Source organism: Pararge aegeria, chromosome 12, assembly GCF_905163445.1.
Source record: "Pararge aegeria chromosome 12, ilParAegt1.1, whole genome shotgun sequence".
Taxonomy (NCBI): domain Eukaryota; kingdom Metazoa; phylum Arthropoda; class Insecta; order Lepidoptera; family Nymphalidae; genus Pararge; species Pararge aegeria.
Genome location: NC_053191.1, coordinates 5,454,708 through 5,468,887, shown reverse-complemented (window position 1 = coordinate 5,468,887; position 14,180 = coordinate 5,454,708). Strand labels below are relative to the sequence as shown.

The following is a 14,180-nucleotide window of genomic DNA, read 5'->3' as shown; positions in this document are numbered from 1 at the left end:
GTTACAATTATTATTAGCCATGCTCCCGTAGGCCACGCTTCTCCAATGGCAGGTATCATAACTATTAATATAAGAATTAAATATGCGGCGATAAGAGTTTGAGCCCTGGCACCTGACGTTTTAAGTATTTAAACCTGCTTGCCTTACAGTTTCCAATACTTTTCTCAAGTCTACCAATTCGCACTGCGCCAGCGTGGTGGACTAAGGACTAAACACTTCTAATTCTGAAAGGAAACCCGTGCCTCGCAGTGGGCCGATATTTGGTTGACGATGATGATGAAGACTTTTGCCTTTTGTGTCAGGAATCATGAGACTACTAATCAATCTAAATTTTAAATATATGTGTGAGGAAAGGGGCTGACATTTAAGGTTATGAATTCAAAATATAATTACTGTTGTGTGTGCCTTGAAGGGCACATAGACAAATTGTAATTTTAGCAATTGTCTTTGTCACTGTCAAGTGAGACTTATGACGTTTCTGTTACTGTCAAATTGGTTGACACTGTCAGCATCAACTGGTCTGTGCTGTCAGCTCCTTGGAGTAATATTGTTCTGTGGCTGTCAGTCGCAATTTTATAGCCGCTGGAGCCGCTTTAAAATCTGAATTATTTAGCGCTTTTAGCGAATGAATGGATTAGAGTAGTCGTTTTCGGTTTTGCTGATTCGCGAAATTTTAAATTGAGGTTATGCTCGCATCTGTATTCTCATTTTTGAGACCTAGTTGAGTTCCAAAATAAAAGCATCAAACAGTACCTTTATGAACTAAACTATTTAATAGAACGTTAATAAATTACCATGGCGACGTTCTCCAGACTGCAGAAGATAGCTCTCCTAAGTTTAGGCGCGGTTGGTGGCAGCCTCGCTTATTATTCTATAGGTAAATCGGAGAAAAAATACGATGTAAAAAACTCATGGACTACAAACTATACACCCAGTGTGAAATGGAATAAAAATTGGGACCAGTAAGTAAGCTTTTATTAACTAATAGGTTTAAAGTTAAAGTGCTTACGATGTATAGAGGCATATTCAGAAGTTCGACGAAGCCGTCATAGCAATTGCGCTGTAAGTACGGGGAGAGTAAAGGCCCCCTACTGGCATCAATTGCAAATGACATATATAGCTAGCTTTATACTGTCAAAACATTGTCTAGACAATGTTTGTGTTTAATATAAAATTAAAGGCGTTGACTACTGTATCTCTTCTTTATACTGTGATACGAGGTTGCTCTGCTTCAATGGTCTTTTATTTAGATTTAATTAGCTATCATGGAGCTATCATACCTAGTTTTTGTTCCAGTTTGAGTCAGAAATTGGTAGGATTCAGATCATCAGCATCATAATTTATAACCATTACTGGCACACCACAGGGCATTTATCTCCTCTCGTCTCATCAATAAGTAGGAGATTAGGCAGAGTCTTCCAAACTGGCCATGTGCAGGTAGACTTCACACATCTGTGTGAAAGTTATGAAAGACTCTCAGGCATGTGATTTTCCTCACAATGTTTTCTGTCACTAATGAAGCAAGTGACATTTTTAAATTCCTGAAATTAAATAATTATGGACCAGTCCATAATGAGGCATTGACCTACCCACATACCTCTGACGTAAAGCCTACTATCCTGTGCTTTGGCTAGTAGGTCTATCATCGAAATTCTTCTAAGGTAGGTAGATACTTAGGTGTCAACTCCATTAGCTAGTATGTTGCGGCAATAGACTTGCCCAATAAAAGCTTGGCATGTCTATATAAATGCCTGATCACAACCAAAACTCAAGTTTGTATCTTCTGCTTAAAAATAATAAAACAGGATTTAAATAAAATAGCATAAATTAAATCCTAGACCAACAAAATTCACCAATTTTAAAATAATTTTCTTAGCTACAAAACAACATAATATAAAAGTTGAATCAAAATTTGCTATTAAATGAAAAGAGGAATGTATTTAACGTTAACAAACTTTGAGGTTATAAGAGTGCAAAAGGACTCTCTCATTTACTTAGTATAAATTGAATGTAGGCTGTGTGGTGATGGCGTATCAGAATACAGTTGTCACCACCCCTCCTCTTCCTGCGTGTGTTGTACGAGGGTACTAAGGGAATATAAGAGCAGGTCTGCGCTACTACCATCATCTACTGGGATTGTCAATCTGTCTGCCCAGAGTGCTGATCATGGGCAAACCCTCCCATTGGGAGATGCCTTTGGTCCAGAGGACTGTTAGACTGTTATTGATATCTAATTTTATGTGCAGTTTAGTTAAGTTTACCAAACTGTCAATGTTTATATAGAGATAGTACACTTTGCTAGGGTTTATGTAGTTATAAAGTTTTATTAACACCTACTGCTGCTCCTATTTGACGCCCATTTGTGTTCCCTATAATTGTGAAGGTACAGCTAATGAAGTTTAAGATGATTAAACATAAATGAAATTATGTTTTAGCCGTGAACCAGCATCACTTGTAAAACCAAAGTCTGGAAAACCGGAGGATGAAAACAGGTACAATGAACAACTGGAGAAGGCAAAGAGCAAAGCTGTGCGCCACCTCATCCTCATCAGACATGGACAGTACCACCTCGATGGGGCTACTGATAAGCAGAGAATTCTTACTGATCTAGGTAATCATCACATCAAAATATTATATTTAAGAATTTTCAATAAACCAAAGTGATACAATCATTCTTATTCTATCTCTGAAGAGAGAATTTTCTATCTTAGAAGGGAGGGTTTTAGAGTATTGGCAGATACCAACACATATTAGTGCACGTCAACTATGGATAGCAGGATAGTGCTTCATAGTCTCAGTTCCTGAATATAGCCTAAGAAGTGCAGATTTTTTTCATTTGGACTAACATTTACAGACATACAAAGTTTTAGCGTATATAGTAAAGATAGCTTTGCAATTTTATAAATACTTATCGGAGATTTAATCACATAAACATTGTCAATAGTAGTAGAAACATCCAATGTTAGCCAAGCTCGCTAGGCAAGCAAATTTGTCTTAAGTCAGTAAATGAATGAGTGAATGAATAGTCTAAGATCAGGTATAAGAAATTTATACCCTATACTGTTATTTAAAATTGATAAGAAATAATTGATTGATAACAAAAGCACTGAGGGGTGTAGTCCTGTGTACAACAATTTTTACCAAATATTTACAAAATGTGGGCATACTCAATCTAATAATAAAACCTTTTAAATTTTATTTTTATCTAAAGTATAAGCTATAATATAATATATAATTTGTACCAAAATGCTGTAGTTCTTGTACAAAACAACAGTCCTACAGACAATAATCAAATTCGTCTTTTAAGGTATACCTATATGCAGATGAAGTCGATGAAGTCGCAAAAGACTGCTAGTAGATAATAATAATTGGCTGGTATTATTTCAATCAATACAAATTTTTTGCCAGACTCTCCGTCTCTCTAACATGCCAAACACTCACAGGCTGGTTTTAACAGTTAAATATTAGTTAAATTTTTTCAATATTTTCTTCCTAGGTATATTACACTCTGTGAGCAAGTGAATGACGCATGGCTGGTTAATCTGTATTTACAACTCAATATAAATTTCAGGCAGACAACAAGCGGAATTTACAGGCCAAAGGTTAGCCAGTCTAGACATTAAATGGGATCTCATAGTAAGATCAACTATGTCACGAGCACAGGAGACGGCAAACATTATAGCCCAGCATTTACCAAAAGAAATAGAGGTGAAAGATTGCCAGCTTATAGAAGAAGGAGCACCTGTTCCCCCAGAGCCACCCGTTGGACATTGGAGGCCAGAACCGAAAGTAAGAACCAGTATAATGATAGTAATAAAAAATCTAAAAGCATTCTCAAAATTGTGTTAGTTCCAATAACTGAGTTTGAATCCAGAAAATAATCCTATCATTGCATCTGAGTTACAAAATGAAATCTAAGTAAAAAATGTAATGAAGGATGCTAAAACAGAAGGTAACTACTAGCAATTCAATGAATTTAGAATGGACTTAAAAAGGGATCAACTATTCCACAATGATAAGGTTTTCTTTATAACTAGTTTATGAAGACTTTGAATGTTTCATAAGCCATTTAAATTAGAAATGATTGATAAGTTTAAACACTGGTCAGTATTAGACGTATTAACGTATGTCGTCTGGTGTGGCATGTTAGCAGTTCTTCCAGGATAGTGCTCGCATCGAGGCCGCTTTCCGAAGGTACTTCTACCGCGCGCCTCCCGAACAGAAGCAGGACTCTTACACGCTACTGGTGTGTCACGCCAACGTGATCCGCTTCTTCGTTTGCAAGTAAGTTATATTTTTTGTCTCTTTTAGCTCTAAGGGGTCATAGCCATCGCATGCTTGGGAGTTCTACAGGTCCCTTCAATCGGACTTTAAGGACTTGTGGAATACTCTAACTAGCTACCTGGGACGATGGCATTACGTGCTTTGCGAGGCACGGGGTTTGTCTGCACTAACTTCCTACCTCCACTGCTTGTGATGGAATTATAAATAATAAATGTATATATGTATACTAATAAATCTTTTATTTGGATAATAACACATAAAAAAAAAACATAATATAAATTGCATGCAACTCAAGAACATAAAATAAAATCTTAAAATTAGGTTACTAACTATAATTAAAATTAAATAAACTAAAAACAAATAAAGATAATGCTATTTAGGAAGCGACATAATACTATCTCACGTTAACATATACTCGTATGTGGGGTTGTTTCTCCCAAACAGAGCATCGCTTCAGCGTTATGCTGTAGCAGTAGTTTAGTGACTACAGCGCTGACAGGCGACCTCTATCGACTGCCAGAGAGTCGCAGTTTCAAATCCTCGGCTCGTCGGCTCCTAATTTTTTTTCCTTTAGGTGTAGGTAAAAAAAAAAAAAACTTTAAAACTATAAATAACCAACGTGTCATCTCTTGTTTCAAGCGTGTCTCATTGTAATACGGAACTTTGAAAAAGTGAATCGAAACTACAATGTTTCCTACTAGATGGCGCTACAGTTGCTATAGAACTGACTGAACATATAAGTCATATACTTATTTTGGTATCGGCGGTAGGAGAGCCGTAGTTTAGTTGGTTAAAGCGCTCAGACCGCGATTGCCAGAGAGTCGCAGGTTCAAATCCTATCGTTTCCAAAAAAAATTATATGCATATTAAATTTAAAAATTGTTATTTCCATTAGGTGTAGATACATATACTAATAAAAATTATAAAATTTAAAAAAAACAATGTTTCATCTCTTGGTTCAAGTGCGTCTCATTGTAATACGGAGCTTTGAAAAAGTGGATCGAAACAACAATGTTTCCTACTAGATGGCGCTAAAGTCGCTATAAAACTGATATAAAAGTCATTTACTGATTTCGGCATCGGGTCAGGCTGCGATTGCTAGAGAGTCGCACGTTCAAATCCTGTCGATTCCGAAAAAAACATTTGATATGCATTTTAAATTTATAAAACTCTTCGAATTCCAGAGCGCTCCAGTTCCCCCCAGAAGGCTGGCTCCGGATATCCCTCAACCACGGCTCCATCACCTGGGTGTCAATACTGCCCAGTGGAAATGTAGTGCTGCGATCACTCAGCGAGACAGGGCACATGGAGCCCAAGTATATCACCAGCCGGTAAACTTTGAAAGGTGCTATGTATGTAGTTAGACTGTGGGCGGAAACATGCAGTTAGCACAATCTTACTTGACCGGGCGGCAGTTGGCTCTGCGGGACGTTCGAGCCCAAAGTTACATTTCAACATGGTACGTCAACGTTCCTAAAAATTCATTCTGAGAAGCCGATCGTGATATCAGTCCGGCCAACTTAGATCGCGCGTACTGTACTTATAACGCCACCCGACCCGATACCACACGCCCCGACACCCATTACATGATTGCACGTGACACGCGTTGAGTATATCAAATCGTAGTGAAAGCTTTTTGGGTGACAGGTAACCGTTTTCCTGTAAAATCTGCATCGTATAATGGTAACATTGCTAGATATAACAGGGCAGGTTCTTATTTGAGTTCTAAGGCGAGGCCAAACTAAGACCACAATAAATATATTGAAGCAGTTAAACTACGAACAACCGGGCAAAGCTATTATCGAAGTATTTTAGTCGGAGTTACCGTATCGAGGCGAGCGGTCGCCCGGTTTACTGTAGATCGCGTGGAGTGTAGGTAATTATTTTGTCAATCTTTTCTATACTGCTTTAGCGTATATATTTATTTTATTAAGCTTAAGGCGTCTAATGGGCGTCCGCGGTGGCGACCAATGAGAAAGCTAGCCGGTATTAGCAAGTTTGTGATTGGTTATTAGTGAAGCTCTTTACAGAGCTGGACGTAAGATTAAGCCGTTTCGTAAACTTTAAAGAGGCTACCAAGGGTATATTGGATAGAAGCAGGCGTTACTTTGCGGAAATCAATGATATATTACGAAAATTAATTTGCTATACTCCGCGAATAGCAGGAGAATCTGTATGGTGTAATTTATAATTTCTTCAATCCTTATACACCACACCAAACACTAACTAACTATTTAAGAGATATACATTTACGATACCCTTGATATTATGAAAATAGTCGTAATTTGATATACTCCGCGAAAAACAGGAAAACCTTGTATGGTGTAATTTATAATTTCTGCAATAATTATACTCCATACCAAACAGATCTTTGGCAATGTACCCCCTACGCACGTTTCGCACCGAAACCGGAGCATCCTCAGGAGATGTTGACTTTAGAATGAATAATTGTAAACAGAACAATCCAACATTGTAAAGTCAACATTGTTAACAGAACAATTATTCATTGTAAAGTCAACATCTCATGAGAATGCTCCGGTTTCGGAGCGAAACGTGCGTACAGAGTACATTGCCGAAGATCTGTTTGGTGTGGAGTATAATTATTGCAGAAATTATAAATTACACCATACAAGGTTTTCCTGTTTTTCGCGGAGTATATCAAATTAAGACTATTTTCATAATATCAAGGGTATCGTAAACGTTTATCTCTTAAATAGTTAGTTACTCTAAAAGATTTTAATTGAGTTTTCAAAAATATACAGGGTCAAATAAAACATAGCAGAAAGCGCTAGGCCCTTTAGTTCTTATCAAAAACTAACAACTTTTATTCAACGTTCTTTCATAATTCAGTATTAATAATTTCATGCAAAATTAATTAATAAATAATGTTGTTTATGTACACTGTGCAACCCAATACATATTGTGATTCAACGTCGCGTAGTTGGGTCAGTGACCGCACGACAGAGTCGTGGTTCGCGCACTTTTGCGGATGATTCATCAGTAACAAGTAGAGTGTCTGTGTAAAATTTTGAAGTATTAGGGCGTGAAGGAAAGACAGAAAGCAATAAGCTCACTTTAACGTTTATAATATTTATAAGGATTATGGTATCCAATGAAATGCCACATTGGGCGTCATAGAAAGTACTATGATTTATTTTTACTCAACTCGCGTCCTACGGTATTGAGTCCGGTGGCGTTTAATAAGTATGCCGGGGCCTTTATGTGTTGTGAAGTAGAGGTATGAGGTGCACTCGTAACATCTCGTTGACACGTTACGACTTACTGAAATGGTTAGCCTTATATATCGATGGTTTATGTGCATAACTTCGGTCAATAATATACTAGATATACTTTCAGAACAGATCTGAAAATCAGTTATCAAACACGAATTGGGAGCCCATTTTCCTCGAAACGTTCCCGTTAAAAGCAATGACAGTGGCTGAATGTCTTATTTTAAGTTAAACATACATTTTATAAGTTATATTAAAGACTTTTAACAGTTAACTGTAAGCGTAAAGAAGATTCGGATGGAAAAATCTATTAGAATTTGCGTAGGAGCGCAAATCTGGTACATTATTAATCGAAGAACAGAACCTAAAGTCTTTAGATTGAAGATTAAATTTATTTGTGCTATCCTTTTTTGTTCACTTTAAACTGGTGACGAGGCTCTATTATCTTTTTGTTCGATCTCAAGATTTTGGGTTTAATTTTATTATTGATTTCGGTCTGGAACAGTTTCAAAACTGAAAGGACTAGTTTTAATTGAACCCGTACTACTATTCCGCCTTTTGGCTATAATATCGTTATGCAGCATTAGATCGATTCTGATGGTCTATAGTATTGATAACAGTACCCAAAGTACATACAATTTGTACGCTCCTTATCGATACTCTGAAACGTCAGCGTTAAATGCAATTCATGAAACATGTTATAAGGCTTAAATACCTCCATAATTATATATCAAGCGCTCATGACAAAATAAATAACAGCATTATAGTCAAAGTCAAATATTTCTTTATTCAAATAGGCACTTTTGATGCGTATATTACATGTAAAATATGACATAGAAGTGAGTTGATGGTGATAACTAAATTCGTCGACTTAAAACTAAAGCTATAAGGGTTCCAAACGCGCCCTGGTATTATAGAATTTGCGACTTTAAACTCAGAAATATAAGTTCCAATATATTTTGACGAGACAGTGTTTTGATACTCAAAAATAACACCACTATTGCGCGCATGCATCTTGAACTGCCTCGATGGTCTAGAGGTTAGCATGATAATTTGTAATTAGATCATATTTTTTTTAATTCGGATGTCTCGCGAAATTTACATACAGTTCGGTTATTGAAACTTGAATGATTGTTTTGGTGCATAACGACTTTATAGCTTAAGTAAGGCAGTTATTGCCGTACTTACAGCTTCCCGCTTAATGGTTACCCAAATGGAAATATTTATCTTGTTCATCATGTGCCTAATATTAAAAGAACATTTTTAACGGTTGCCTTAACATTATTTGTGTGTAATACGCGGTTGTTTATACATCCCTGTATCTTTCTAAAACTTAAATATTATGCCGCGTAAAAAAAAAGCTTATGATCTTTTCGTAATGCAAGCTATATCTGAGCCAAGTTTCACCAAGATGTATGAAAGGTAACTAACGGGTAGCATTCGCATGTTTTATATTATTAATGTGGACTTTTAAAACCTTTCTGCAGAATATTGTGTGAACTAAGGTTCTAGTAAATCTTCGTTCAGTTTGCTGTTCGAGAAAATAATTATCATCATTCGAAATTAATTTTTCGATTGAGGTATTACTAATGCTTATGAACACGTAACGATATCACTTTTGACAGATCACAAATTTGATACATTTGAAATAAGCAATTTATAAGTACATAAAGAAAAACGTAATTAATATTAAATAATTTACTGACAAAAATAACTACATTACTGCGCTTTTCGCAGCGTCATTAGTGTCGTTCAAGTTTGCGTTCAGCGTGCGACTAATCACAATAAACGCGTTATCGAGCAAGTCTTGTGATTGGTTGACTCTTAACGCAAATAGGCATGATGACTAATTTTCAGAAAATTTTCATAATTATGATATTCGGAAGTTTCTACTATATCAAAAAAATATTTTATTTTTTCAGAAATTAAAGGTTTTGTTGATATAAATTGCAAATCATCTAACTTACAATTATAATAAAAATATAATTAGAGGATAAAATATGTTAGCGATTCTTGGTTACTGCCATCATATCATGGCTGTTGGAACGCCGCTAAGAGCGCAGTTTATATGCGGAGGTGTTGGCTTCGCTTTACTTTGATACTGAGAACAATATTAAAGAAGTAACGGATTTGAACATGTTTTATAGTACTTAATTCGAATCTATTTCTAAGCTAGCGTACGTCAAAAGTGGCATCGTTGGTTCTTGCAAGTGTAGTTATGAAACTTGTTTGTCAATTTGTTTTTGAAATCTCGTAATCTGTGAAAAACAAGACTTTTATTTTGCTGTAGATGTTCAAAGGCCTTCACATCAGGCTAGCGTCCTGGCACTCTTAAGGTATAAGATAAACGAATTATATTCTTGTCTACCTCTGTCTACTAAAGCTTAAAGGAGGCTGTTTAACAATTGTGTTCCATATATACATATTATAGTTCAAATTTATATAATCAAATAAAACAATTTGCTGGGTGCTGCTACATAATATAAAATTTAATCATTAGCCTTATGTTATATAACATATTAACTTTGGGGTTGGTTGTGGTCTTTTACTTAGTTAATTAATGAAGTCAATTTTATTTGATTCATCTTTCGTCATCTAGAAAAACGATTACGACTATTGTTGTAGTACTTAAAGAAATGCATAATAGAAATAGGTTGTTTCCGAAATAATTGAAACTTCCTTGGGTTTTTCCTTAATTTTTTCTCGGAAGTGTCCAAAGAAGTTCCAGTTTTAAAATTTATTCGATGTTTTGTTGCTAATACGATTACGCACCACAGGCCTTCCTAATGTTACGGCCGATAACTGGAAATGCTTTGTCTCAGAGTTTTAAAAAAATATCCTAAGGAATGCATTAGTTTGGTTTTTCTAGTGCTACCCCAGATGTACACTTTGCGGAGATGCCAAGGAGTCACTGTTCTGAACAGTCACCATTATTAACTCCTTTCCTGATCTCACAGTTATCACGCCCTAGAAACAGAGGGTTTCAATTTTTTTTGTATAAAAGCTGGCATAGAGACGCGTTATTTTGATTATTTTATAAAGGCGCGTGATGAAAGTGGTGTGCTAGAGAGCAATTAGGCGAACAAAAATTGTCATGTAACTTTACCGAGATATTTGGAGGTAAAGATAGAGCCAGATCATTAAAGTCCCCTTTCCCCTTGTGAGATCATTAAAGTCCCCTTTCCCCTTCTTATTTAATAATTTTCCATCTCTATAATTAAAGAATTTTTATGGATTAGACAAAACAAATTCTCGACGGCAACATAGTGGTGGCTAATTCTGTGCTGCAATATTCATAAGTGATGATAATTATGTCATATTGTATCACTTGTGTGTTTGTTGACTCTTTGTGGTGTTTATTTTTGCCACTAAAATTCAAGGCCACCATTTATAGGACCTCTCCTCCTTTGAAGAAGTGAAGTAAGGGCACAATCTGAGAGTTTTGTTCATCTCACACACGTCCAGTTTATTTCCGTAGAGTGTAGATCCGGGGTAAGAGGACCCGGGAGCTTACTCCCATTACTTAAAGCAGTATTTATCTTTACCTGAAATAAAATTTTTAATAATTCAGAAGCATGATAATGTGTTCGATATTAATACAATACTGCTTTAATCGTTGGTAGCAAGCTTTCTTCCTATTTTATGTAGTGGTCTTGTTTTAAAGTTTTCTGTTAAAATAAAAACGTTAGGGCGAGCTGTGAATTTTGCTTTAATCGCTCATAATATTTTTCGTTTAATTCTGCATGCATTATTTAACATTGTTCATTATGCATGATGGGTATCAGAAAACATGCTTGCTTACACCAATCTTAATTTCATGTTTCCGATTATTTCAAATTTCAAATATATAACATAATACTTAAATATGATAGAAATATACGTCAGTTATATTGTTGACAAATTTTTAGTCAATTATACCTAGTCATCTTGTAGCGTAATAATATATGAAGTGTTACCTAAAGTAATGTTGAACCATCCATATTTTAATTAGTATTTTTGAATCCACACACACAGGAATCGACCTCCGATAACAGACCTCGTAAAAGGCACTTTAGAAAGCTGTTGATAAAAGAAGATTTTGTATTTATACTATAATACCTACACCTAGTAATATAAGGTAACATACATTTCGATAAGAAACATTTTATGTTAATGTACGATCTAGAGCATTCCATGAACTTACTTGCCTTTTAAGCATGTGTGCAATGAACTTGCTGTTATGATATAGGGTATGTGATTTTTTAACCACTAAAAGTTAGCTCTCGTCTGCCATCTCACATGGTGGAAAATGATTATAACGTTTTGAAATTTGGACTTAAAATTATGGTGAACAGTTAAAGCGGATTTTTAACCTGTCTATGATTGAAATTATAAGCGTTTTAATATTGCTAATTCATCAGAGATCATAATGCAATCTCATGCTATACCTTAACAGTCCTTGAGTTAGGTACATAAGTCCCCATTTAAAACGTTACTGCTTTCACGCACTATTCCATTATCACTTTTATAGGTACATCATGAATTTATATCTCCACACAAATTTGACAGTTAAACGTATATCTGGCGTTAAGTTTGCTAAATTAGAAACTTACTCTAGTGACTTTATCTATTGCATTCTTAACGCAATATTTACATTCTTAACCACAAACTGGCGCGTTAAAAGATTTAAAGACGATGAGGAAGATGTTAATGCCAAATGAAAAGCTAGGTCCAGGTTGCGATGCGATGTCATGGTGCACTTTTGGTTGCCGAAGGTCATGGTATAAAAGACAGCAGCGACGCCGACTAGTCTTTATTTACGAGTATATTAAAATAAAATTAATATTAAAATCTCTAATTCCGAAATCGAACATACATTGCAATAAATAAGAGCTGATGGAATTAATTTCCATTTTCTCAGAATTTAAAACGCAAAAGTAATTTAAAATTTACATATTATTTGGCAATAGAAAAATCTTGCTTTTTTTATAGCCTTTTCAATATAAGAACACGTGTTCTTTTTTAATTTTTTATAAATACATCCCTATACATTTGCAATCAGTCCGTAATGATTTCTTTCAGGCAAAGTTCATGGGACGCTCTTAAATGATATGGCCATTTGAAGTGTATTAATCTATCTTGATAAGTGTTTTAATGGAGACTACAAACGAAAGGAAGCTGATTTTTAAATATTTCTATGTAAACTAATGACTTACCTTGTTTATAAATATAAGGTAGCCGCGCGGTTTACACCATGCCTCTTACTTTTGTATGTAAGCTCCTTAATGTTTTAGTATAGTGATTTTAAGAACAAGTGTTTTAACCTTCGTTGTATTCAATTTTGTAATAAAGTATTGAAACCTGTGTATCTAATTGATATCAATCCCGTGGGATCTTAGTGATAATAAACTCATAAAATATAGAAATGTATTCAAGTCGTTTGATACACTCTGTTTTACGATTATTGCGAACACTAAAACACGAAAACAATTTAAGAAATATACAGTTTAACCACAATTTATTTTATGCTCTAATTTCAGTAGTTGGAACTCCGTTCAATTTTTCAAACATTTCTTCCACTTGTTCGCACCCACACTTATTTTTCAGTATATGACAAAACAACACTATTTTATCAAATTAGTTGTAAAAATATGCAATAGATGGCGTGGAAATGTTGTTTTTATCCTCGTACAAATTCGTTCTTTGGCTTTACTGCATTAATTAGATTATTTTGTAACCAGTATTAATGCTATTTCTGCTATGTTAAGAAGAGTTTTAATGGGTTATACTTTGAAAAAAGAAAAAAAAACCGGAAACAGCTTTTTATTCCTATTAAATGAATTTGCTTGCTGGTATAACACAAGACTAAACAGTAAACAACTTTTTACAAAAGTCGTCAGTTATTATTATTATAGATGACGTTTTAGTTTGGTATATTTTCTGACATTTTGGTTTTATATTCGGCATTTCTGTGGATGTGGATTTGGTTACAATGAAACCTCGAACTGATAGAATAATAGCCGGTAGTTAATCAGTTTTAAATAGAAATAGTTAACAATACTTATGCATAATATATTTACAAACATAAACAAATGAATTTATTATATTAACTCTTTTATGATTTAAATTTTAATGAATTAGACGTGTATTACGTAAACGTTGTATCAAGTAAACGTTATATACCATTTAAAGTTATCAAAAGTTTGTAGTAACAGTTCTGACTGCTAATATAACAAGCCATAATTCAAATATACTATCTGGAGCGTTAACTTTTTCAATTACTAGTAATAAATGTAATAAATCAAGTCTTAGATATATCAGTTAAGATGGCGAACATAAGATCGCCAAGCCCTATAAATAATGTGGGAACTGAAAATCAAACAATAATTTAAAAATTAGGTATGTAATTTGTTTCGTTAAGCATTATGCAAATGTTTTTTTCTTTTATTTGAATAAATACTGGCTACATCCTACTTTGTTTATAAAGCGTGCCGATTTTTTTATTATACGCAGACCCGACGTGCTTGATTGGGCGTGACATGATAACTTTTAACGACGGCATTTAGGTGTAATTATAAGTAATTTTCTGTTTACACCTCCTACGCAAACTCGACCGATAGGACTGTTTTGCCAATTTTAGTACGGACTACAGCTTTAAACTACAAACGGGCTTTGCAATCGTCTATA

General features: G+C 34.8%; 1 protein-coding gene across 5 annotated transcripts; it reads left to right on the top strand.

The window, feature by feature from the left end:
* The first annotated feature begins 396 nt into the window (after positions 1-396).
* Positions 397-13,580, top strand: LOC120627841 (serine/threonine-protein phosphatase Pgam5, mitochondrial-like). Of its 5 annotated transcripts, XM_039895929.1 has the most exons (7): positions 397-962; positions 2,436-2,611; positions 3,572-3,789; positions 4,151-4,284; positions 5,469-5,615; positions 9,805-9,850; positions 11,529-11,585. In XM_039895929.1, exons 1-6 carry the CDS (start codon positions 796-798, stop codon positions 9,830-9,832), a joined length of 870 nt encoding a protein of 289 aa, XP_039751863.1. In that variant the 5' UTR covers positions 397-795; the 3' UTR covers positions 9,833-9,850; positions 11,529-11,585. The 5 variants fall into 5 exon arrangements, with proteins under 5 accessions (XP_039751863.1, XP_039751864.1, XP_039751862.1 ...); XM_039895928.1 differs by lacking the exon at positions 9,805-9,850 and having other exon boundaries at positions 398-962; positions 4,163-4,284; positions 11,529-13,580; XM_039895927.1 differs by lacking the exon at positions 9,805-9,850 and having other exon boundaries at positions 398-962; positions 4,154-4,284; positions 11,529-13,580.
* Positions 13,581-14,180: the final 600 nt, after the last annotated feature.

Bases quoted from the DNA above. Each gene is read 5' to 3' on its own strand.
- LOC120627841 (XM_039895926.1), top strand. From the start codon at position 796: ATGGCGACGTTCTCCAGACTGCAGAAGATAGCTCTCCTAAGTTTAGGC. The intron at 3,790-4,150 runs GTAAGAACCAGT...GTGGCATGTTAG, and splicing joins ATTGGAGGCCAGAACCGAAA to CAGTTCTTCCAGGATAGTGC. The intron at 5,616-11,528 runs GTAAACTTTGAA...CCACACACACAG, and splicing joins CCCAAGTATATCACCAGCCG to GAATCGACCTCCGATAACAG.